The sequence below is a fragment of the Chiloscyllium plagiosum genome, chromosome 2, assembly GCF_004010195.1.
Source record: "Chiloscyllium plagiosum isolate BGI_BamShark_2017 chromosome 2, ASM401019v2, whole genome shotgun sequence".
NCBI classification, from domain to species: Eukaryota; Metazoa; Chordata; class Chondrichthyes; order Orectolobiformes; family Hemiscylliidae; genus Chiloscyllium; species Chiloscyllium plagiosum.
The window spans coordinates 3,968,177-3,995,204 of record NC_057711.1 but is presented as its reverse complement, the minus strand read 5'-3'; the positions used below and the strand labels follow the sequence as shown (position 1 = coordinate 3,995,204).

Sequence of the window (27,028 nt, the reverse complement as noted above, 5' to 3'; positions counted from 1 at the left end):
TATTTGTAGAGGCCTCACTTACCCCAGATTGAGCCCCAATTAGCCAGGATTCCAAAACCCTCTCTCCTGCACCATCCCTGTAGCCATGTGTTCAACTCCTCTTTTTCCCTATTCCTCGCCTTGCTAGCACATGGCATGGGTAACAAACCAGAGATAACAATTCTGTTTGTTCTAGTTCTAAGCTTCCACCCTCTTTCCCTGAATTTCTGCCTTAAATCCCCATCCCTTTTCCTACCTACGTCACTATTGCCTATGTGGACCCCGAATTGGGGCTGCTCCCCCTCCCCCTCAAGGATCCCAAAAACATGATCAGAGACATCACAAACCCTGGCACCTGGGAAGCAACACACCCACCGTGAGTCTCTCTCATTCCCACAGAACCCCCTAACAGTCCCCAATGACTAATGCTCTGCTCATCTCCCCTCTTCACTCTGAGCAACAAGGACAAACGCTGTGCCAGAGACCTGTACCCCATTGCTTATTCCTGATAAGTTGTCTCCCCCCCCCTCCCCAACAGTATCCAAAACAGTATCCTTGTTCTTGAGGGGAATGTCCACAGGGGATCCCTGCACAGCCTGCCAGTTCCCTTTCCGTCTCCTGACTGTAACCCATCTGCCTTTTTCTTGTACCTGAGGTGTGACTACTTCCCTGTAACTCCTCTCAATAACCCCCTCTGCCTCCCAAATGATCCGAAGTTCATCCAGCTCCAGATCCCCAACATGGTTTTTGAGGAGCTGGCATTGGGTGCACTTCCTGCAGAGGAATTCAGCATGGACATAAGTGGTGAGCCTTACCTCCTGCATTCTGCAGGAGGAGCATTCAACTACCCTAACCTCCAATCCCCATATTCTAAATTCCCAATGCGACTGTAGGAAAATAAAGATTAAAAAATAACTAGTTACCTTACCAATCTGGCGCGCAGAGAATTTTCTTTTGTTGGTGAGAGTTTCCTTAATTAATATATTTTCTTAATTAGGGGGACCAAAACTTCTCACAGTACTCCAGTGTGGTTTCACCAACACCTTGTACAGTTGAAGCAAGACATCTGTATTGTTATGCTCCAAACTGCACTCCCCCACCCCCGCAATAAGGGCCAACATCTCAATAGCCTTTCTGATTACCTGCTGCACCTGTGTGCTAACTTGTATGGTGTACAAGTACCCCAAATTCCTTTGTACTGCAGCTTTCTGTAGTTCTTCTCCATTGAAATAATACTTGAATTAAATAATATTTGAATGCATGCCCCCAGAGATTTAGCCTGGGCCTTTGGATAAACAATACAGTGACGTTACAATTACTTTATCATCTCCATACTCAGCCAACTGTCATTTTATTGTGGTATAAATATGCTCATATTTCAGAGAAAAATTCACAGGCATACATATTTAAGAATGAATTTAAATAAGTGTAACAATTTATTTTTGTCATCCAGGTACCTCACCAGCAACAGGACATTCAAGGCTTCCAGGAGTTCCTCTGATGGAATTTATACCACCATTAACCAATACTGAAACCAAAATTCTTGATACCATCACTGATAACACCAGTATGCTCACTTCTGAAACAATGGGCACCAACAATACAACCAATTCTGAAATAATACTCCAGCAAATAAATACAGCTACACATGAAATTAGAGCCACATCTAATGATACTATGAATCCTAAAACTATGAACATCCAGACCAATACAACTACTAATAAGCCTGGACTCAGTGACATCAACACAATGGTTTCGGAAACATTTAGCAACCAATTCAACACAGCTGAGACATTAGATACCCACAATTATACAATTGCTCTTAAGACAATGGACACTAAAAACAGTACAGCTGCTCCTGAAACCCTGTCCACCCAGACCAATTTAAATGTACCTAAAAGTGTGTACACACAATACAATTCAATCACTGCTGAAGTTTGGGGTAACCTCACAAATGCAAGTACTCATGAGGCTGGGGATACCAACATCAAAAAATTGGTTCATGATACATTTAACATCCAATTAAATGCAACATTTCCTGAAACATTGGTCAACCACAACACTGCAAACAATTTGAAAAAAATAAACATGAACACCAGTACAACTGCTGCTGAGAAAATAAGCACCAACAGCAATAAATTTGCTCTTGAAACTATGTCCAGGCCAATCAATATACTTGATCCTGAAACTATGACGACCCAGATCAACACAACTGCTCCTGAAACACTGTCTATTCAAACCAATATAATTGCTCCTGAAACTACAGCAATCCAGATCAATACATCTGCTCCGGAAACTATGTCAAGGCTAACCAATACAGCAGCTCCTGAAACTATGGCAACATGGGTTAACACAGCTACTCCTGAGACTACGACCTCTCAAATTAATACAAGTGCTCTTGTAACTATGTCCATTCGCACCCATACAATTACCCCTGCAACTAAGGTGACCCAGATCAATACAATTACTTCTGAAACTATGACCACCCAGATTAATACAATTGCTCCTGAAACCACATTGACCCGAATCAATACAATCGCTCCTGAAACCATGTTGACCCAGATCAATACAACCGCTCCTGAAACCACATTGACCCAGATCAATACAACCGCACCTGAAACCATGTTGACCCAGATCAATACAACCGCTCCTGAAATCACATTGACCCAAATCAATACAACCACTCCTGAAACCATGTTAACCCAGATCAATACAATCGCTCCTGAAACCACATTGACCCAGATCAATACAACCGCACCTGCAGATCAATACAACCGCTCCTGAAACCATGTTGACCCAGATCAATACAACCGCTCCTGAAACCACGTTGACCCGAATCAATACAACCGCTCCTGAAACCATGTTGACCCAGATCAATACAACCGCTCCTGAAACCACATTGACCCGAATCAATACAACCGCTCCTGAAACCACATTGACCCGAATCAATACAACAGCTCCTGAAACCACATTGACCCGAATCAATACAACCGCTCCTGAAACCATGTTCACCCAGATCAATACAACCGCTCCTGAAACCATGTTGACCCAGATTAATACAACCGCTCCTGAAACCACATTGACCCGAATCAATACAACCGCTCCTGAAACCACATTGACCCAGATCAATACAACCGCTCCTGAAACCATGTTGACCCAGATCAATACAACCGCTCCTGAAACCACATTGACACAGATCAATACAACCGCTCCTGAAACCACATTGACCCAGATCAATACAACTGCTCCTGAAACCACGTTGACCCAGATCAATACAACCGCTCCTGAAATCATGTTGACCCAGATCAATACAACCGCTCCTGAAACCATGTTGACCCAGATCAATACAACCGCTCCTGAAACCATGTTGACCCGGATCAATACAACCGCTCCTGAAACCATGTTGACCCAGATCAATACAACCGCTCCTGAAACCATGTTGACCCAGATCAATACAACTGCTCCTGAAACTATGTTGACCCAGATCAATACAACTGCTCCTGAAACTATGGCTACTCACGTGAAAATAACTGCTCCTGAAACTACAGGGACGCAGATCAATACAGCTGCTCCTGAAACTAGGTTCACCCACACCAATACAACAGCACTTGAAACTAGGGTTACCCGCACCAAAATAATTCCTCCTGAAACGAGGGTCACACAACTCAACACAACTGCTCCTGAATCTCAGGTAGTGCATGCCAATACAGCTACTGCTGAAATTAGCGTAGCTCACACCAGTACAACTACCCCTGAATCTATGGTCACTCACAATGCAACTGCACTTGAAATGACCATCACTCATAGCAATATAACTACACCCGAAATTATGGTGACCCAGATCAATACAACTGTCTCTGAAACTAAGATCACAAGGTCCAACACGACTGCTCCAGAAACTAGGGTCACACACAACAGTACAACTGCTCTAGAAGATAAGACCACAATGTTCAATTCAATTGCTCCTGAAACTAAAATCACATGGTTCAATACAACAGCGTCTGAAACTAGGGTCATACACACTAATACGACAGCTACAGAAACTAGGCTCACTCACAACAGTACAACTGTGCCTGAATCTAGGATCATGCAAATGGAAATAATCCCTCCTGAAATTGTGGATATGCAAGCCAAAACAACAGCTCCTGAAACTAATACCACACTTACCAATACAATTGCTCCTGAATCTAAAGCCATACTTATCAATACAACTGCCCCTGAAACTAAGATCACATGGTCCAACACAACCGCTCTAGAAACTGGGGTCACAGACAACAGTACAACTGTGCCTGAATCTAGGAACATGCAGGCCAAAATAATCCCTCCTGAAACTAGGGCTCCACGAGATAATACAACTTCTCCTGAAACTAATGCCACACTTAGCAATACAACTGCTCCTGAACCTAATGCCACACTTACCAATACATCTATCCCTGAAATAAACAACACACTTACTAATACAACTGCTCCTGAAACTAACAACACGGGCACCAATACAATTGCTCCTGAATCTAATGTCACCCACACCATTACAAAGGTTCTGGAACCTAATGCCACACATGTCAATACAACAGCACCTGAAAACAGGGTTACCAACTCAGCTGCGTTTGAAACTGTAAGCACCAACTCCAATAGAATCAGCATTGAATCGAACTATGTCCACACTGACACCAATGATCCTGAAACGATGGACACTATCTCAAATACAACCAACCTTAAAACTACCATTTCCAATACTGGTAAAAGAAATTCTGAAGTTATGGGCACCCTCATCGATTCAACTGTTCATGCAATCAACACCAGCAACATTAATGCAGCCATTTCTGCGATTATGTTCAATGACACAAATACAACAACTCCTGGAACTATAATAAATGAAACCAATATTAACATGAAAATAATGAGGATCAATGTGACAGATTCAAATATCCTTGAAACTAAAGGGACCAATGCCGCTGTAGCTGAACCTGAAAATGCTGACAACAATACCAATCTAACTCTTCCTGAGACAATAGTCAGGAAAGCCAATACATTTACTTTTGGGAGTTTGGAAAACAAAATCAACATAGGTGTTCCTATAATAATGGACAATGATGCCATTTTGACCACGCTTGAATCTAGAGATACAAATTTCAATGCAACCCTTTCTGAATTAATGGATAACGAGTCAGTTTCAAACATTGCTGGAACTAATGGCATATACAATGATACAGCTGCTCCTGAACATAACAGCATTTACTCTGAAATACTCACTACTGGAACATTGGACAAAGACAAAAGCAGAAGGAACCGTGGAACTCGGAGCATCCAAACAATTGCAACTCCTCAAGAGATTACAGGTAATGACAATGACTCAATCATTCATGAAAATAGAATCATTGACCAAGCTGAAGCAACCCAAGGAACTCTAAGTATTGATTCCAATACAACCACTCCAGAGTCTGTGGGCACCACTATAAATACACGTGCTGCCAAGACTATGCCATCCAGAACTGATATAACCATGTCTGGTAAACAGGGCAATAGCACGAACAATGACATGTCAGCCACTATCCACACCCATAGAAACATAATTACACCTAAAATGCTGAATATCCAAACTAATATGATGATTCCTGAAAACATGGTTACAGAGTCCAATATGATTCCTACAACGATGACGACCGACTCGAATACAATTGCTCCTATAAACATGTTCATCCAAAACAATACAACCACTCCCAAAATCATGTCCACCCATACCAATACAACTACTCCTGAAATTGTGTCCACCCACACCATTGCAACTGCTCGTGAAACCATGTCCACCCTCATTGATACAACTGCCCCTGAAACCATGTACCCCCACACCACTGCAACTGTTCCTAAAACTAGGCCCACCCTCATCAATACAACTGCTCCTGAATCCATGCCCCCTCGCATCAAAATAACTGGTCCTGAAATTGTGTCCACCAATACCAACACAATTTCTGCTGAAGCCATGTCCACCCCCATCAATACAACTACTACTGAAACAATGGCCATCCACATCAATACAACTGCTCCTGAAACCTTGTCCATCCACACCAATACGACTGCTCCTGAGAACATGTCCATCCACACCAATACAACTGCTCCTGTAACTGTCCCCCCCCACACCAATACCACTGCTCCTGAAACCGAGTCCCCCCACACCAATACAAGTGCTCCTGAAACCACGTCCACCCACATCAACACAACTCCTGAAACCATGTCCACCCACACCAACACAACTCCTGAAACCATGTCCATCCACACCAATACAAGTGCTCCTGAAACCATGTCCACCCACACCAACACAACTCCTGATACCATGTCCATCCACACCAATACAACAGCTCCTGAAACCATGTCCACCCACACCAATCTAACTGCTTCTGAGACCATGTTCACGCAGACCAATACAACAGCTCCTGAAACCATGTCCATCCACATCAATACAATTACTCCTGAAACCATGTTCACCCACAGTGATTCAACAGATCCTGCTATCAGGTCCATACACACCAATCTAACTGCATCTGAAATTACATACCCCCACATCAATACAACTACACCTGAAACCATGTCCACTCGCATCGTTTCAACATCATCTGAATTCAGGTCCACATACACCAATCTAACTGCTCCTGAAACCATGTCCACCCAGAACAATATAAATGTTCCAGAAACCATGTCGACCCACATCAATGCAACTGCTCCTGAAATCAGGTCCATCTCCACCAATACAACTATTCCTGAAACCATGACCATCCACACCAACACAACTGCACCTGAAACCGTGTCCCTCCACATCAATACAACTGCACCTGAAACCATGACCCCCTACACCAATAAAACTGCTCCTGAAATTGTGTCCACCCACTCCAATTCAACTTTTCCTGAAACTATGTCCATCCACACCAATACAACTGCTGCTGAGAACACATCCACCCAGACCAACAAAACAGGTCCTGAAACTATGTCTACACAAACCAATCCAACTGTTCCTGAATCCATGACCATCCACACCAATACAACTGCTCCTGAAACCACGTTCACCCAGACCAATACAACTGCTCCTGAAATCAGGTCCTTATACACCAATACAACTGCTCCTGAAACCACGTCTACCCACACCAATACAACTGTTCCTGAAACCATTTCCATCCACACCAATACAACTGCTCCTGAAACCATGTTCACACAGACCAATGCAACAGCTCCGGAGATCAAGTCCATACACACCAATAGAACTGCTTCTGAAACCATGTCCACCCAGAACAATATAACTATTCCTGAAAACATGTCCATCCACACCAATACAACTGCTCCTCAGACCATGTCCACCCACACCAATAGAACTGCTGGTGAAACCTTGTCCACCCACACCAATACAACAGCTCCTGAAACCATGTTCACACAGACCAATACAACTGCTCCAGAGATCAGGTCCATACACACCAATACAATTGCTCGTGAAACCATGTCCACCCACACCAATACAACTGTTCCTCAGTCCATGTCCATCCACACCAATAGAACTGCTTCTAAAATCATGTCCATCCACACCAATAGAACTGCTCCTGAAACCATATTCACCCAGACCAATACAACAGCTTCTGAATTCAGGTCCACAAAAACCAATCAAACTGTTCCTGAAATCATGTTCATCCAGACCAATATAACTACCCCTGAAACTATGTCCAACCATGACATTATAACTGTTCATGAAACCATGCCCAGACACATAGATTCAACAGCTCCTGAAATCAGATCCATCCCCACCAATACAAATATCCCTGAAACCATGACCATTCACACCAATACAACTGCTCCTGAGAACACACCCACCCAGACCAATAAAACAGGTCCTGAAACTATGTCTTCACTCACTAATACAACTGCTCCTGACACCATGTCCACCCACACCAATACAACTGTTCCTGAAACCATGCCCATCCACACCAATAAAACTACTCCTGAAACTATGACCATCCACACCAATACAACTGCTCCTGAAATTATGTCCATCCACATCAATACAACGACACCTGAAACAATGTCCATCCACACCAATACAATGGCACCCGAAATTATATCCATCCACACCAATACAAATGCTCCTGAAACCATGACCATCCACACCAATACAACTGTTTCTGAATCCGTGTCCACCCACACCAATACAACTGTTCCTGAGACCATGTCCACCCACACCAATACAACTGCTCCTGAGAACACATCCAACCAGACCAACAAAACAGGTCCTGAAACTATGTCCACACAAACCAATCCAACTGTTCCTGAATCCATGACCATCCACACCAATACAACTGCTCCTGAAACCATGTCCACCCACATCAATACAATTGCTCCTGAAACCATGTCCATCCACACCAATACAACTGCCCCTGAAACCATGTTAATCCACACCAATGTAACTGCTCCTGAAACCACGTTCACCCAGACCAATACAACTGCTCCTGAAATCAGGTCCTTATACACCAATACAACTGCTCGTGAAACTATGTCCACCCACATCAATACAACTGCTCTGGAAACCATGTCCATCCACACCAATACAACTGCTCCTGAAACCATGTCTACCCACACCAATACAACTGTTCCTGAATCCATTTCCATCCACACCAATACAACTGCTCCTGAAACCATGTTCACACAGACCAATGCAACAGCTCCAGAGATCAGGTCCATACACACCAATACAACTGCTCCTGAAACCATGTCCACCCAGAACAATATAACTATTCCTGAAAACATGTTCATCCACACCAATACAACTGCTCCTCAGACCATGTCCACCCATACCAATAGAACTGCTGGTGAAACCTTGTCCACCCACACCAATACAACTGCTCCTGAAACCATGTTCACACAGACCAATACAACTGCTCCAGCGATCAGGTCCATACACACCAATACAATTGCTCGTGAAATCATGTCCACCCACACCAATACAACTGCTCCTCAGTCTATGTCCATCCACACCAATAGAACTGCTCCTGAAACCATATTCACCCAGACCAATACAACAGCTTCTGAATTCAGGTCCACAAAAACCAATCAAACTGTTCCTGAAATCCAATAGAACTGCTGGTGAAACCATGTCCACCCACACCAATACAACTGCTCCTCAGTCCATGTCCATCCACACCAATAGAACTGCTCCTAAAATCATGTCCATCCACACCAATAGAACTGCTCCTGAAACTATATTCACCCAGACCAATACAACAGCTTCTGAATTCAGGTCCACAAAAACCAATCAAACTGTTCCTGAAATCATGTTCATCCAGACCAATATAACTACCCCTGAAACTATGTCCAACCATGACATTATAACTGTTCGTGAAACCATGCCCAGACACATAGATTCAACAGCTCCTGAAATCAGATCCATCCCCACCAATACAAATATCCCTGAAACCATGACCATCCACACCAATACAACTGCTCCTCAAACTGTGTCCCCCCACATCAATATAACTGCCCCGGAAACCATGTCCATCCACATCAATACAACTGTTCCTGAAACCGTGTCCCCCCATGTCAATACAACTGCTCCTGAGAACACACACACCCAGACCAATAAAACAGGTCCTGAAACTATGTCCTCACACACCAATACAACTGCTCCTGACACCATATCCACCCACACCAATACAACTGTTCCTGAAACCATGTCCACCCACATCAATACAACTGCTCCTGAGAACACACCCACCCAGACCAATAAAACAGGTCCTGAAACTATGTTTTCACACACTAATACAACTGCTCCTGAAACCATGACCATGCACACCAATACAACTGCTCCTGAAACCATGTCCATCCACATCAATACAACAGCACCTGAAACAATGTCCATCCACACCAATACAATGGCACCCGAAACTATATCCATCCACACCAATACAAGTGCTCCTGAAACCATGTCCATCCACACCAATACAACTGTTCCTGAATCTATGTCCACCCACACCAATACAACTGTTCCTGAGACCATGTCCACTCACATCAATACAACTGCTCCTGAAACCATGTCCATCTACACCAATAGAACTACTCCTGAAACCATGTTCACCCAGACTAATACAACAGCTGCTGAAATCAGGTCCTTACACACCAATACAAATGCTCATGAAACCATGTCCACCCACATCAATGCAACTGCTCCTGAAACCATAAACCATGTCCACCCACATCAATGCAACTGCTCCTGAAACCATGACCACCCACACCAATACAACTGCTCCTGAAACCATGACCATCCACACCAATACAACTGCTCCTGAAACCATGTCCACCCACACCAATACAACTGCTCATGAAACCATGTCCACCCACATCAATGTAACTGCTCCTGAAACCATGTCCATCAACAGCAATACAACTGTTCTTGAAACCATGACCATCCACACCAATACAACTGCTCCTGAAACCATGTTCATCCACACCAATACAACTGCTCCTGAAACCATGTCTATCCTCAGCAATACAACTGCTCGTGAAACCATGTCCACCCAGAACAATACAACTGTTCCTGAAACCCTGTCCACCCACACCAATACAACTGCTCCTCAGACCATGTCCACCTACACCAATAGAACTGCTCCTGAAACCATATTCACCGAGACCAATACAACAGCTTCTGAATTCAGGACCACATACACCAATCAAACTGCTCCTGAAACCATGTTCATGCAGAACAATACAACTACTCCTGAAACGATGTCCAACCAAAACAGTACAACTGTTCGTGAAACCATGTCCACCCACATAGATTCAACAGCTCCTGAAATCAGATCCATCCCCACCAATACAAATATTCCCGAAACCAAGACCATCCACACCAATACAACTCCTGAAACCATGTCCATCCACACCAATAGAACTGCTCCTGAGACCATGTCCACCCAGGCCAACACAACAGGTCCTGAAACCATGTCCACCCACACCAATACAACTGCACCTGAAACGATGTCCATCCACACCAATACAACTGCTCCTGAAACCATGTCCATCTACACCAATACAACTGCACCTGAGACCATGTCCACCCAGACCAATACATCTGCACCTGAAACCATGTCCACCCACACCAATACAACTGCACCTGAAACTATGTCCATCCACACCAATACAACTGCTCCTGAAACCATGTCCATCTACACCAATACAACTGCACCTGAGACCATGTCCACCCAGACCAATACAACTGCACCTGAAACGATGTCCATTCACACCAATACAACTGTTCCTGAAACCATGTCCATCCACATCAATACAACTGCACCTGAAACGATGTCCATCCACGCCAATACAACTGTTCCTGAAACCATGACCATCCACACCAATACAACTTCTCCTGAAACCATGGCCACCCACACCAATACAACTGCTCCTCAGATCATGTCCTTCCACACCAATAGAACTGCTCCTGAAACCATATTCACCCAGACCAATACAACAGCTTCTGAATTCAAGTCCACATACACCAATCCAACTGCTCCTGAAACTATGTCCACCCAGAACATTATAACTGTATCGACCCGCATAGATTCAACAGCTCCTGAAATCAGATCCATCCCCACCAATACAATTATTCCTGAACCTATGACCACCCACACCAATACAACTGTTCCTGAAACCATGTCCATCCACACCAATGCAATTGTTCCTGAAACCATGTCCACCCACACCAATACAAGTGCTCCTGAAACCATGTCCATCCACACCAACACAACTGTTCCTGAATCCGTGTCCACCCACACCAATACAACTGTTCCTGAGACCTTGTCCACCCAGACGAATGCAACAGGTCCTGAAACCATGTCCACCCACACCAATACAACAGCCCCTGAAACAATGTCCATCCACACCAATATAACTGTTCCTGAAACCATGTCCACCCACATCAATACAACGGCACCTGAAACGATGTCCATCCACACCAATACAATAGCACCCAAGACCATATCCATCCACACCAATACAAGTGCTCCTGAAACCATGTCCATCCACACCAATACAACTGTTCCTGAATCCATGTCCACCCACACCAATACAACTGTTCCTGAGACTATGTCCACCTATACCAATACAACTGCTCCTGAGAACACATCCACCCAGACCAACAAAACAGGTCCTGAAACTATGTCCACACAAACCAATCCAACTGTTCCTGAATCCATGACCATCCACACCAATACAACTGCCCCTGAAACCATGTTAATCCACATCAATACAACTGCTCCTGAAACCATGTCCATCCACACCAATAGAATTGCTCCTGAAACCGTGTCCATACACACCAATCTAACTGCTCCTGAAACCATATCCATCCACACCAATGCAATTGCTCCTGAAACCGTGTCCATACACACCAATCTAACTGCTCCTGAAACCATGTCCATCCACACCAATACAATTGCTTCTGAAACCATGTTCCCACAGACCAATACAACTGCTCCTGAAACCATGTCCACCCAGAACAATATAACTGTTCCTGAAAACATGTCCATCCACACCAATACAACTGCTCCTCAGACCATGTCCATCCACACCAAAGCAACTGTTCCTGAAACCATGCTTACCCAGACTAATGCAACAGCTTTTGACGCCATGTCTGCCAACACCAATCCAACCGCTCCTGAAACCATGTTCATCCTGACTGGAACGACAGCTCCTGAAAGCATGTCGGCCAACACTGATAAAATGGCTCCTGAAATCAGGTCCACCCACAGCAATACAACAGCTCCTGAAGCCATGTCCACCCACACCAATACAACTACTCCTGAAAAGATGTCCACTAACACTGACGTAATGACTCCTGAAACCATGTCCACCCACACTAATACAACTGCTCCTGAAACCATGTCCACCCGCACTGATAACACTGCTCCTGAAACCATGTTCACTCATACCAGTACAAGTGCTCAGAAAAGCATGGCTTACGTCACCAAAACAATTGCTCTTGAGACTTTAAGCACCCTTTCAAAATCTGCACCCCATGAAACTGTCATCACCAACATCAATAGAACAGCTCCTGAAATTAGGGGCACTTCCACCAATTCAAATATTTCAGGTGTTATTTCTGCCCACACAAATATAACAGTTCTTGAAACCATCACTAATTACTCAAACATAACCAGTTCTCAAACTATTAACAAGACAAATGCAACCACTTCAGGAACTACAGTCAATGATTCTATTCCTGACCCCCTTAAAAATTACACTGGTGTACCTTTGGTTGAGACTAATGAAAGCAGTACACAAACAAAGTCTGTAGGAACTATTGTTAATGAATCCAATATGAGCTCTGAAGTGATGATGGTCAGTAACAACGAATTAGTAATCCTTGAAACAAAAGAGCCAAATATTAGTATACCGAAGTCAGAATATACTGGAAAGACTGCAGATATAGCTGCTTCAGAAACAATATTCAACCTCAGCAATACAACCACCTTTGGCCATATAGGAAGCAACATCAGTGTGAGTATTTCCATAACCATGAACGATACTATCTATTCAAATATTCTTCAAACTAGAGGCACACATTTCAACATATCCACTTCTGAATTAATGGTTAATGTATCAGCTTCAAACCTTTCTGGAACTAGAGGCATAAACAATTCTACAGCTGCTCCTGAACATGTGAGCATTTATTCTAATATAGTTCCTACTGGAATTATGGACAATGACACTAGCAAAATGATTCGTGGAATTAGAAGCATCAAGAAAAATGCAACTACTGAGATTACAGATAACGACAGTGACTCAACCATTCATGAAACTAAAATCATTGAACCTGATTCAGCAATTCCAGAAACTCTAAACATTGACTCTAATAAGTCCACTCCTGAAACTATGGGTGCCACAATAAGTACAAGTGTTGTCAAGACTATGCCTGCAAGGACCCATGTAACCACAGATGAGATAAAGAGTATTATCACCAGTAGATTCAAACCTGACACAATGATCAACCAAACAAATACAGTCACTCTTCAGAATTGGGTCACCGAGACCAGTATAGCTGCTATGGAAATTATCGACACCAAAATCAATATTACCACATTACCCACTCTAACTAATGAAACCACTTATGACAGTATGATACCACACATCAATTCAGCTGCCCCTGGAACTATGGCTACTCAGGTCAATATAGCTGTTCCTGAAGATATGGTCATCCACACTAATGCAATCACACCTGAGACTATCAAAGCCCATACCAGTGCAACCATTCCTAAAGTTATGGTTTTCCATTCAAATATAACCACTTGGGCAACAATAGTCAATAACACCAATACAATCACTCAAATAATGGTCAACAACACAGATGCAAGCAGTCTTGAAATTAAAGAGACCAACACAAGTATAACCACCCCTGAAAATACTGACAAGGTGACCAATAGCAACATCAGTATAGGTGCTCCTGAGACAATGCCATCCCACATAAATAGGAATACCTCTGAAATTATGGCTACATTCATAAATACAACTGCCAATAAAAACATGGGTGATGACACAAAGGCTGTTGTTCCTGATGTTGTAGAGAATAATGTCAAAGCAACTATTAGTGAGGCTCTGGGCAATGACACTACTTTAACACCTTCTGAGAACCAGAACAATGATACTCATCTACCTGCTGCTGGAAATGCAGGCATTGACATCAACATAATGGTTTGGATTCCTGGGAACAACCACAGAGACATCAACACAAGTACAACTATCCTTGAAGCCATCAGCAGTGATATCAATACAACCATTCTTGAGGACAACTGTACAAATAGCAATAATTGCACTCTTGAACCTAGTGGCATAGACTCCAATACACTCACTCTTGAAACTGAGACAGACACTAAGTCAACCATTTCCAAGACTGTGAGAAATGATACCAACCCAACCAACCCAAAAGACTGGAAAGCTGAGAACAATACAACTGTTCAAAGCCAGGGGCGCAACACAAATATTACCATGATAAAAATAATGGATAATGACACCAATCCAATTCAAACTGAGCCTAGGAGCACCTACACCAATGCAACTACTGCTGATACTCAACTGACCAACAAGGACACAACTGCCCTTGAGGTAGTGGGCTCAACCAACAATGCAACAACAGCTGAAACCTTGGGCACCAAGACCAGTGTTGGCAATACAATCAGTCTTGAGACAGTGGGGAATGATACCAGCAAAATTGCAAATAAATTCATGAACAATATCAACAATAAGACTACAGCTATAATTACAGGCAATGACATTGACTCAGTCGCTCCAGAGATTATAGGTAAAAGTAGTAATATGAACATTTCTTATCCTGTGGTTATCAATACTAATGTAACTGTTCCTGAAACTAAGAGTAATGGCAATGGTTTACTTGCCCTTGAGACCATGGACAACTCTACCACTCTAGAAACTATTGACATGGATTCATCTGCTCATCTATCTGGAGTCACAATGCTTGCTCCTGAAAGTGCAGTCACCAATACAACTCCAAAAGATGCCGGCATTAAATTAATCACAAGTGAGCATGCAAATGCCAACACTTCTGTCAATGAGACCCTTTCAAGTCCTGCAGTTCCTTCAAGCAATTCATCTATTTCAAGATTCTCTATTTTGTTTATAAGTGAAAGAAAACAAGGGGTTTCAAACATGGGAATATCTTCTGAGGGTCCAAATTCATCCAATGAATTGACTGGAGATGTAAGTCTGTGCTGGATGCACTTTGTGATCGTCATTACCATATTTTATTTACTTTATAGTAGTAATCTCAAAATATTGTAATTAGAGGCTTAGTTAATGTAAACTGAAATAGGATTTGTATTGTTGACTAAGTTACTAAGGATGTGGAATGTATATACGAGACTGAGGAGGAATTAAATATGTCCCTGCAGAAGATCAAATTTAAGGAAGTAATATGTATGTGAGTAAAAGTGTTCAAAATTATGAGGGGCGTGGAAGAGTAGATATGAAGACATTTTGTCACAGCCCATTTGGTAAAATGTACTAATAGTGCAGGCCCAGTACTCCCATATTAGTTACTAAAATTAAATATTTAATCAAATTACTCAAGTTCTGTAACTCACCTGCCTGACAATCATGTTAATAGAAAACACTGACCAGGTTTCTGCACAGAACGAAAAAACTGCTCATTACAAATAACTCAGGTCTGAACACAGACAAACAAATGAAACTTATCATTTATGACTGTTTAACTTTTACTTGATACCTTCTAAAACCCTTGCATATAGGTACAGATAGATAGTCAAATAAAAAATAGGTGTTATAATTGGATAATAAAATATTGACAGAACACAATTCAAAAGCATCAGTCCACATAATGCCATGAGATATCACATAATCATCCAGCATTGAAACAGGCCCTTCAAACCACCATGTTTATTCCGACCAACAAAAATCAAACTACACTAATCCCATTTACTTGTACTTGGTTCACAACGTACTATGCCTTGGCATTGTTAGTCCTTGTCCAGATGTTTCATAAATATTGTGAGAGTACCTGTCTCCACCACCCTCTCAGGCAGCATGTTCCATATTTCTACCACCCTCTGGGGGAAAGTATTTTTCTCAGATCTCCTCTAAACCACTAACTCCCTATCTTGAACTATGCCCTCTGGCCTTAGATATATCTGCCATGGGGAAAACAGTGACATGATCTACTCTCAATATGCCTCTCATATTTTTATGTACCTCAATCAGATCTCCCCTTAGCATCCTCTGCTCTAGAGAAAACAAACCCAGCCTGCTCAGTCTCTTGTTGTAAATTAGATATTCCATTCCAGGCAACATCCTTGGTGAATCTCCTGTGCACCATCTCCAGTGCAATCTTCCAATAGTGTAGCAACCAGAACTGCACACAGTATTCCACCTATGGCTTAAACAATGATATATTAGGTTGTGACAAGACTTCCCTGCTCCTGCCTTTCTCTATGCCCTACCTAATTGCGCTGACACTTTGGACTCAAACACCATGGTCCCTTTGTTCCTCAGCACTCCCTAAGGACCTACCATTCATTGTGTACAACCGTTCTTTATTAGGCCTCCCAAATCATCTCACACTTATTAGGATTAAATTCCTTCTGCCATTGCTCTGTGCAATTTACCAGTTAATCAATATCAGACCATCCCTCTCACTATCAACATCATCTCCAATTTTCAAGTGCATCTGCAAACTTAGTAATTATACCTTCTATATTCACATCCTAGTCGTAAATGTACACAACAAACAGCAAGGGTCCCAGTACCAATCCCTGTTGTACACCACTGGTCACAAGCTTCCTTTTACAAAAACAACCTTCCTCTCTTTGTCTTGTGTTGGTAAGCTAATTTTGGATCCCATCTGCAAATTGTCTTGGATGCCAGAGGCTTTCATCTTGTGGACCAGCCTGTCATATGAGACCTTCTCAAATACCTTACTGAAATCCATGTAAACCACATCAACAGCACTATCGTCAGCAATATATTTAATCACCTTTTCAAAAAGCTCAATTAAATTTGCCAGACAGGATCTCTCTCCAACAAGCCTGTTCTGACTATCCCTGATCAACCCCTGCCTTTTAAAATGTTGCTTAATCCTACACCACAGAATACTTCCTCCTTATTAATCTTAACATGTTCCAAAACCTCACCACCCCAACTGAAATCCCCAGCTGTAATATCTTTCTGTGCTGTGACTACAGATTAGAAATATTCATTTAAGACCTCACCTATGACCTCTGCTTCCACACATACGTTTCCCTTTTGGTCTCTAATAGGGTCCACTCTTTCCCTGGTAATCCACTTACTCTTAATATACTTATAAAAAGCCTTTGAGTTTTCCTTAGTCCTATCTGGCACAGATATTTTGTGGCCCCTCTTTACGCTCCTAAGTTTTTTTTTAAACAACCTTTTACACTCTATTCTATTGAAGGACATCCCCTGTTTTTACTGCACTGTACCTGACATGTGCTTCTTTCTTTTTCTTTATCTAATATTTTATATCTCTTAATATCCAGAGTTCCTTAGACTTGCTTCCCTTGCCCTTCACTCTTAGAGGAACATGCTGCTCTGATTACTCACGATAATACTTTTAAAAGTCTCTCAGTTCTAAATGTTGATCTAGCTGCAAGTAACTGCTGCCAATCTATGTTTGCCAAATCTGGAGTGCCACAAGGATTGATGCTGGGTCCTCTACTTTTTATCATTTACATAAATGATTTGGATGTGAGCTTAAGAGGGACAGTTAGTAAGTTTGCAGATGACACCACAATTGGAGGTGTAATGGACAGCGAAGATCTTACATCAGGATCTTGACCAGATGGGCCAATGGGCTGAGAAGTGGCAGATGGAGTTTAATTCAGATAAATGCGAGGTGCTGCATTTTGGGAAAGCAAATCTTAGCAGGACTTATACACTTAATGGTAAGGTCCTAGGGAGTGTTGCTGAACAAAGAGACCTTGGAGTGCAGGTTCATAGCTCCTTGAAAGTGGAGTCGCAGGTAGATAGGATAGTGAAGAAGGCGTTTGGTATGCTTTCCTTTATTGGTCAGAGTATTGAGTACAGGAGTTGGGAGGTCATGTTGCGGCTGTACAGGACATTGGTTAGGCCACTGTTGGAATATTGCATGCAATTCTGGTCTCCTTCCTATCAGAAAGATGTTGTGAAGCTTGAAAGGGTTCAGAAAAGATTTACAAGGATGTTGCCAAGGTTGGAGGATTTGAGCTATAGGGAGAGGTTGAACAGGCTGGGGCTGTTTTCCCTGGAGCATCGGAGGCTGAGGGGTGACCTTATAGAGGTTTACAAAATTATGAGGGGCATGGATAGGATAAATAGGCAAAGTCTTTTCCCTGGGGTGGGGGAGTGCAGAACTAGAGGGCCCAGGTTTAGGGTGAGAGGGGAAAGATATAAAAGAGACCTGAGGGGCAACTTTTTCACACAGAAGGTGGTCACATGTGTGGAATGAGCTGCCAGAGGAAGTGGTGGAGGCTGGTACAATTGAAACATGCAAGAGGCATTTGGATGGGTATATGAATAGGAAGGGTTTGGAGGGATATGGGCCGGGTGCAGGCAGGTGGGACTAGATTGGGTTGGGATATCTGATCGGCATGGACGGGTTGGACCGAAGGGTCTGTTTCCATGCTGTACATCTCAATGACTTTATGACTCTATGATATTGAAATTGACCTTGCCCAATTTAGACACTTAATTCTACACTATCCTTATCATTTTGCATAATGACTTTGAAACTTACACCATTATTCCCAAAATGCTTGCCCATTAACACTTCAACCACTTGACTGGCTTCATCCCCCAGGATTAGTTCTAGCACTCCTGTCATTCCTGATGAAGGGCTTATGCCTGAAACGTGATTCTTCTGCTCCTCGGATGTTGCCTGACCTGCTGTGCTTTTCCAGCACCACACTCTCAACTTAGCTCTAGCACTGCCCATCTCTGATAGGACTATCTTTGTAATGGCATAAAAAGATCTCCTGGATGCACTTTTAAAACTTCCACCCCAACTAATCCTTTTACATTAAGGCCATCCCAGTTAATGTTCATAAAGTTGAAATCTTCTATAACTCTATTCCTGTCACACTTCTCCGTGATTTGCCTACATCTGCTGCTCTGTCTCCCTCTGGCTGTTGGGAGGCCTGTAGTATAATTTCAGCAAAGTCATTACCCTTATTTTGTTACTAGGTTCTACCCAGATGGCCTCACTTGAAGAACCTTCTAAGAATTCCTCCCTCATTAATGCAGCAATGGTTTCTTTAATCAATAATGGAATGTCCCAATTCTGTTACATTCCCCCTCTATCGTGCCTTAAGCTGCTATAGCCTGTATTGTTGAGCTGCTAGTTCTACCCTCCATGTCTCAGTTATTGCAACATTTTCAAATTCCCAACAACGCTCTAAATTCATCAATATTACCAGTCAGGCTTCTTGCATTAAAATACACACAATGTAACTTTCCAACCCTCCCATGTGCCTTTTCATGCTCATGTCTTCTCTGTCTGCTGTACTGTCCTAATATTCCTTCTGAATCTGACTGAAACTTGCTGCTTTACATTTGCTCCGTGCTCCACCACTTTGCCAAATTAGTTTAAACCTCCCTGATAGCACAAGAAATCCTCCCAGCAAGGATATTGGACCCATTCTGATTCAATTACAACTCATCCAGCTTGTACAGGTTCTATCTCCCCCAGAAACTGTCCCAATAATCCAAAAATCTAAAGTTGTCTCTCCTACACCACCCCTTTAACCATGTACTCATCTGACCTGCTTTCCTATTCCTATACAATAGCATGTGGTACTGGAAGGAATCAGAGATTACAACCTTAGTTGTCATCTTCTTTAATCTACTACCTGACTCTCTAAATTCCAGTTGCAGGACTTCATTTCTTTTTGTATCCCTGATGTTGTACCACGACTGCAGAATGCCCTGCAGTCGCTCTGACACATCCCAGAACAGGAAGACAACATACCATTCAAGAGTCTTGTTTACAGCCACACAACCCACTTGTCCGTTCCCCTTACAGTCAAGGCCCCAACTCTAAAGCTGTTCCAGAGAGAGAAGATGTTGTCTTTTTTCAGAGTCTGCAGGCTTTCCGCCACTGTATTATTTGCACACAGGCTGCTCACCTGCCTTGCAGCCATTCAGAGAATTGTCACGCATAGCACTTCTGACCCATACAGTTGGTCCTGGATTACAAACCAGCCAATAGGCTCTTTCTGGGCAAAACTACCTGTACTCCCAGCCACAGTGCCGAGGAGCCAAGAATCCTCTCCCACTGCTTGAACAAGGCAACAGTGTAAAAGAAACCTCACAATGCGTTTCAATAACTTGCATTAAAGCTGCAACATCTCCTTCTATATTTTCTTGGATAAAGCAGCATTCTTTTTCACACTTTGGTCCTCATGAAAATAAAGAAATTATTTTCAGAAAATAAAAACAAAAAAGATGTGATCTTCACAGGTCCCACTTTTAAAAGGCTGAAGAGAAAGAGAGCATAGGTTTTAAAGTAATGTGCAAAAGAAGAGTTTTTAAAAGTCATACAGAGAATGATTGAGATCTGGAATCCACTGTCTGACAGTTTGGTGGAGGTAAGTTCAACTGAAGCTTTCCAGAGGGAAATAGATGCCTCATATGTTCAGATTCAGATCAATTTCCTTTACCTAAAACAATCCTGGTTGAAGTCTAAATAGGACTAAATTCCTGGCCTCTCTAGCCTGAGCTGTTGTTCAAAAATATCAAAGCTAATTGATTGTGGCTTCAACTCAGCATTCCTGACAACTATTTACTCTCATGATAGTTAAGAATCTGTCTACCTCTGTCTTAAAAATTATCCTGTATATTCTGTTCATCGGAATTAGAGTTCCAAAGGATCACAGCTCCCTGAGAGGGAAAAATCCTTTTCATCTCTGTCTCAAATGGAATACCTTCATTTTTAAACTGTGTTTTAGTTCAAGTCTTTGGGAAACTTTTGGAGATGCATGGAAAAGCATGACCTAATTAGGGCCAGTCAGCAGGGCTTTGTGCAGGGCAGGTCATGTCATAATAACTTGATTGATTTTTTAGAGGAAGTGACAAAGATAATTGATGAAAATAGAGCAGTGGATTTTGCCCACAAGGATTTTAGTAAGGCTTTCTGTTGCCCAATTTTACTTTTTTCTTTTCTAACCTTCGTTCTTGTCTCTGCATTGTTTCCTTCTTCCTTTCTGCCTGGACTGCCATCCTCTTGGCATTTTAAACTACCCTTCCTCTCTCTGCTCACTGCATCATGGTAGGCATGAGATCTACTATGACTTGGCTGCGTGGATTGAGAATTGGCTTGCCCATAGAAGGCAGAGGGTACTGGTGAAAGGGTGTCTTTCAAGCTGGAGGTCTGTGACTAGTTGTGTTCCACAGGGATCCATACTGGGAACTCTGCTTTTTGTGATCCTTAGAAGGTTGTCAAAGGATACAGCAGGATATAGATCAGTTGCAGAAATGATATACAGTTAATGACAGGACCTTGCTCAACACTATCCCTTTAGTGATAACAATTGAATTGAGGTCCTCACCTCCTGTCGTATTCTTAACTTCATTTTTTGGCATGTTAGGCACACTTTCCACTGTGAAGACTGACATAAAATAGTTATACAAGCCCTCGGCTGTTTCAGCTTTACCCAATATTAATTCCCTTTTCTTATCCTGCAAGGGACCTATGTCCACTTTAGCCAATCTTTTCCATTTTATATATTTATAAAATCTTTTCCCGCCTGTTTTTATATTCTGTGCTAGTTTACATTCGTAATCTATCTTTTCTTTCTTTATTGCTTGTTTCCTGGTTCTTTGTTGCTTTTCAAAGTTTTTCCAATCTTCCTGTTTCCCACAGCTCTTGGCTATTTTGTAAGCCTGAGCTTTTAATTGGATGACTTCCTTTATTTCCTTAGTTATCCAAGGCTGACTCTTCCTATCCTTGCTATCCTTGTTTTTGACTGGAATATACTTTGAAAAATCTCTTTGAAAGTTCACCACTGTTCTTCAACCATTCCACCATATAACTTGTGTCCCTAGTATAATTTAGCCAACTCCTTCATCCCATTATAATTCCCATTGTTTAAACATAATACCCTGGTTTTAGATGATGCTATTTCATTCTCCATTTCTATCTGAAATTCAATCATTCTGTGATCACTCTTTCCCAGAGGATCCTTAACTATGAGATCATTAATTTTATTTGTCTCATTACTCAGGACCAGTTCTAAGATTGCACGCTATCTTTTCGGTTTGGTAACATGCTGTTCAAGAAAATGATCACAGATGTGTTCTATGAACTCCACTTCAAGACTGCCACTACCGACTTGAGTCGACCAATTAAAGTCCTCCATGACTACTGCCGTTCCATTCTTACATGCGCCATGTAGCATTATTATTGAGTGGCCCATAGACTACTCCCACCAGTGAATTCTTCCCCTTACTATACCAGATTTTCACTCAAATGGGTTCAACATTTTGCTGCTTAGATCCTATATTGTCTCTCCCTATTGCTGTAATCTCATCCTTAATTCAGGGCACAAACCCGCATCCCTTAACTTCCTACCCCTTTAGAATCTAGCAATCTCTTTGTCTTTTGATTCTGTTGCCCAATTTTACCTTTTTCTTTTCTAACCTTCGCTCTGGTCTCTGCATTGTTTCCTTCTTCCTTTCTGCTGGGACTGCCATCCTCTTGGCATTTTAGACTACCCTTCCTCACAGTCTCTCTGCTCACTGCATCAACCTTTACACAAACTGCTGCATTTTCTGACCTGACACTCTGGTCCCACCCCTCCTGCCAATCTAGTTTAAAGCTTCCCCAACAGCTATGGCAAACCTGTCTGCAAAGATATTGGTCCCCCTTGAGTTCAGGTGTAACCCATCCCTTTTGTGCAGGTTATACCTTCCCAAGAAGAGAACCCGATGATCCACAAATCTGAAACCCAGCCCCTTGCACTAACTCTTCAGCCATGCATTTGTCTACCGTGTCTTCCTATTCTTGACCTCACTAGTGTGTGGTACAGGCAGTAACCCAGAGATTACTACCCTTGAGGTCCTTCTTTTTAGCTTCCTTCCTAACTCCCTAAATTCACTTTTTCAAGGTCCTCATCCCTTTTCCTAGCTATGTCATTGGTACGACAACTTCTGGCTGCTCTCCCTCTCCCTTTAAGAATCTGTAGACTCAATCTGAGACATCCTTGTCCCTGGCATCCGGATGGCAACATCCCATCCGTGAGTCTCATTCTCAGCCACAGAATCTCCTGTCTGTTCCTCTAAGCATTGAATCTCCTATCACTATCGCCCTCCTATTCTCCCCCCTTCCCTTCTAAGGCACTGAGACAGGCTCAGTGCCAGACACCTGGCTGCTGTGGCTTTCCCTGGTGGGTAGGAAGCATCCAAAGTGGTATACTTATTATTGAGGGAAACGGCCACAGGGATTCCCTACACTGTCTACCTATTCCCCTTCCCTCTCCTGACGGTCACCCAGCTAAGCAAAGAGTATTGGGGTAGAGGGGGAACGTAGACTTCATTACACAAACAGAATAGTCGGTTACTTAATGAATAGCAGGGCAGGCTTGAGTGGCTGAAAAACCTACTTCCTAGTTCTAGTTTGCAGTTTTGAATGTTAAAATGAACCAAGACTTGATATTAAAACTATAAACAGTTGACAACAAGATCTCCCACCATAGAATCCCTACAGTGTGGAAGCAGGCCATTTGGCCCATTGATCCTCCGTAGAGATTCCCATCCAGCCTACCCTACCCCTGAACACAGCACATCCCTCAACACTTTGGACAGATTAGCATGGCCAGTCCACCTGACCTGCACATCTTTGGACTGTGGGAGGAAACCGGAGCATCCGGAGGAAACCCACGCAGACACAGGGAGAATGTGCAAACTCCACACAGACAGTCGACCAAAGCTTGAATTGAACTCGAGTCTCTAGTGCTCTGAGGCAGCAGTGCGAACTACTGAGCCACCATGTCACCCAAAAGGATGACCAAAAGGTTATATGTACTGACTAAAGAAGTTGAATTTCTTGTCAAGAGGAAGAAGAAGGCTTATGTTAGGATAAGATGTGAAGGCTCAGTTAGGGCACTTGAGAGTTACACGTTAGCCAGGAAAGACCTAAAGAGAGAGCAAAGAAGAGCTAGAAGGGGACATGAGAAATCATTCACAGATAGGATCTTGGAAAACCCTAAAGCTTTCTATAGGTATATCAGGATCAAAAAAATGACTAGAGAAAGATTAGGGCCAGTCAAGGACAGTAGTGGGAAGTTGTGCAGGGAGTCCAAGGAGCTAGGGGAAGCACTAAGTCAGTATTCACACTGGAAAAAGACAATGTTGTGAGGAGAATACTGAGATACTAGATGGGATTGAGGTTCACCAGGAGGACATTTTAGCATTTCTGGAAAGTGTGAAAATAGGTAAGTCCATGGACTAGTTGGGATTTATCTCTGGGAAGCCAGGGAGGATATTTCCGAAACTTTGGCTTTGATCGTTATGTCATCATTGTCGGCAGGAATAGTGCCAGAAGACTGGAGGATAGCAAATGTTGTTCCGTTGTTCAAGAAGGGGAGTAGAGACAACCCTGGTAATTATAGACCAGTGAGCCTTACTTCGGTTATGGTAAAGTGTTGGAAAAGGTTATGAGAGTTAGGATTTCTAATCATCTAGAGAGGAATAAGTTGATTAGGGACAGTCAACATGATTTTTTGAAGTGAGGGTCATGCCTCACAAACCTTATTAAGTTCTTTGCGATGGTGACTAAAACGGGTGGATGAGGGTAAAGCGGTTCATGTGGTGTTTCAGGATTTCAGTAATGTTACGACATGGTATAACCCTTCTACTTAATTTAAAACCAGCAACACAGAAAAGATTTATCCCGTGCAGTAATCTGTAAAGATTGAGTGGCCAAGAACTATTTAAAGTAAAAATTTACAATTTTATTTCTTAAAGCATAACAGAGAATAATTAACTAACCACTGTTTACAATTTCTTTCTCTAACCTATCTTTTAGCTTCCCTTCCATAATATTAGTCCGATAAAACTCCCAATTAAAATTTACAAAACAACACTTCTTATCTCAAAACCAGGAAGCTGTAGGTTCTTGTCTTTGGATCTTCCTGTGTCTTCTTTTCTCCTTGTTAGGAATTACTGCGTTATAGGTTACTGATCGAAAAGGGACTTTTAAGAGAGATTTCTTTCAAGCAATCGCTTACGTGCTTGGACGTGGCAGATCTCCCCTCAACTGTTCAATTTTCCCCAGTCTTATACTCCAGAGCATCGGAATGTGTCATTGGCTTTTAAGGTGGTCAATATACACAATTCAAACTTGATTGGAGTTTGTTATGTTTCGGGTATAATTTAAACTGATTGGCTGAATTCAAATTTGTTTTTGTCTCCAAGCAACAAACTAATCGAATTGTTTGAACCAGTGTTACATTGTTACCTTTTTGAGAACATTTAGTGTTGTGTCCAATAGTTCTGTTGCTTTTAACTCACTTAAAGGAATACCCACATCTTCATCTTAAGAAAAAAATGAACTATCATAATGAAAAGATAGCCTCATTTTTTTTCTACTTTTTAAACACGTTACCCTAAGATACAGATAACTTTCATATAAGTTCACTTTAACGTCTTCCCTTATACCTGTGTATACAGACATAAAACAGTAAATAAAGACAAAGCTCATCTAAACTCACCAGTTAAATCTGCAATAACATTTCTGTGATTCCATTCTTCTAATCCGCAATATGTACGATTTTAAAAATAAAAGTCGGTAACATAAGACTCCAATGGAATAGTCTCATATTCCTATCTTTAAAAAATTCTAAGAATTTAAGCGGATTGTGGTCAGTGTATACAATCGTCTCTGACACATTGTTCGTGATATACAAATTGAAATGCTGTAAGGCCAGTACCAAACTCGATAGCTCCTTTACGATTGTGAAGTATTTCCTCTGGGGGATGTTGATCTTCTTCGAAAAGTAACCAACTGGCAGCTCAATCCCATCCTCATCTTCCTGGAGGAGTACAACTCCAACTCCAATGTCACTAGCATTGATGGTGACTTTAAAAGGTTTGAAAAGTTTGGTGTACCTAAAACTGGTTTGTGGCTAGTATTGATTTCAAATGGTCGAATGCCTCCTGGCATGGTTCTGTCCACGGAAACTTTGTGTTCTTCTTCAGCAAATCAGTTAACGATGCCACTACACTGCTGAAGTTTGGAACAAAGTTCCGATAGAATCCACTGAGTCCTAATAATTGAAGCATCTCTTTCATAGAGTCATAAAGTCATAGAGATGTACAGCATGGAAACAGACCCTTTGGTCCAACCTGTCCATGCCGACCAGATATCCCAACCCAATCTAGTCCCACCTGCCAGCACCCGGCCCATATCCCTCCAAACCCTTCCTATTCATGTACCCATCCAAATGCCTCTTAAATGTTGCAATTGTACCAGCCTCCACCACTTCCTCTGGCAGCTCATTCCATACACGTACCA

The 27,028-nt window shown here is 42.3% G+C and overlaps 3 protein-coding genes across 3 annotated transcripts in view; all 3 read left to right on the top strand.

Moving 5' to 3' along the window:
- The window catches only part of LOC122539512 (otogelin-like protein), a 248,549-nt gene extending 245,786 nt beyond the window's left edge, over positions 1 to 2,763 (top strand). Inside the window, exon 17 of the mRNA XM_043674458.1 lies at positions 1,433 to 2,763. Coding sequence (XP_043530393.1) covers positions 1,433 to 2,763 — 1,331 coding nt within the window. The remainder of the gene's footprint in view (positions 1 to 1,432) is intronic.
- A 1,903-nt stretch (positions 2,764 to 4,666) lies between these two features.
- Positions 4,667 to 10,223, top strand: LOC122539505 (uncharacterized threonine-rich GPI-anchored glycoprotein PJ4664.02-like). Its single transcript, XM_043674446.1, has 2 exons — positions 4,667 to 9,060; positions 9,263 to 10,223. The coding sequence occupies exons 1-2, from the start codon at positions 4,667 to 4,669 to the stop codon at positions 10,221 to 10,223; spliced, it is 5,355 nt and encodes a 1,784-aa protein (XP_043530381.1).
- The window catches only part of LOC122556516 (uncharacterized threonine-rich GPI-anchored glycoprotein PJ4664.02-like), a 138,875-nt gene continuing 122,048 nt past the window's right edge, over positions 10,202 to 27,028 (top strand). Inside the window, exon 1 of the mRNA XM_043703248.1 lies at positions 10,202 to 15,708. Coding sequence (XP_043559183.1) covers positions 10,228 to 15,708 — 5,481 coding nt within the window. The 5' untranslated portion in view covers positions 10,202 to 10,227. The remainder of the gene's footprint in view (positions 15,709 to 27,028) is intronic.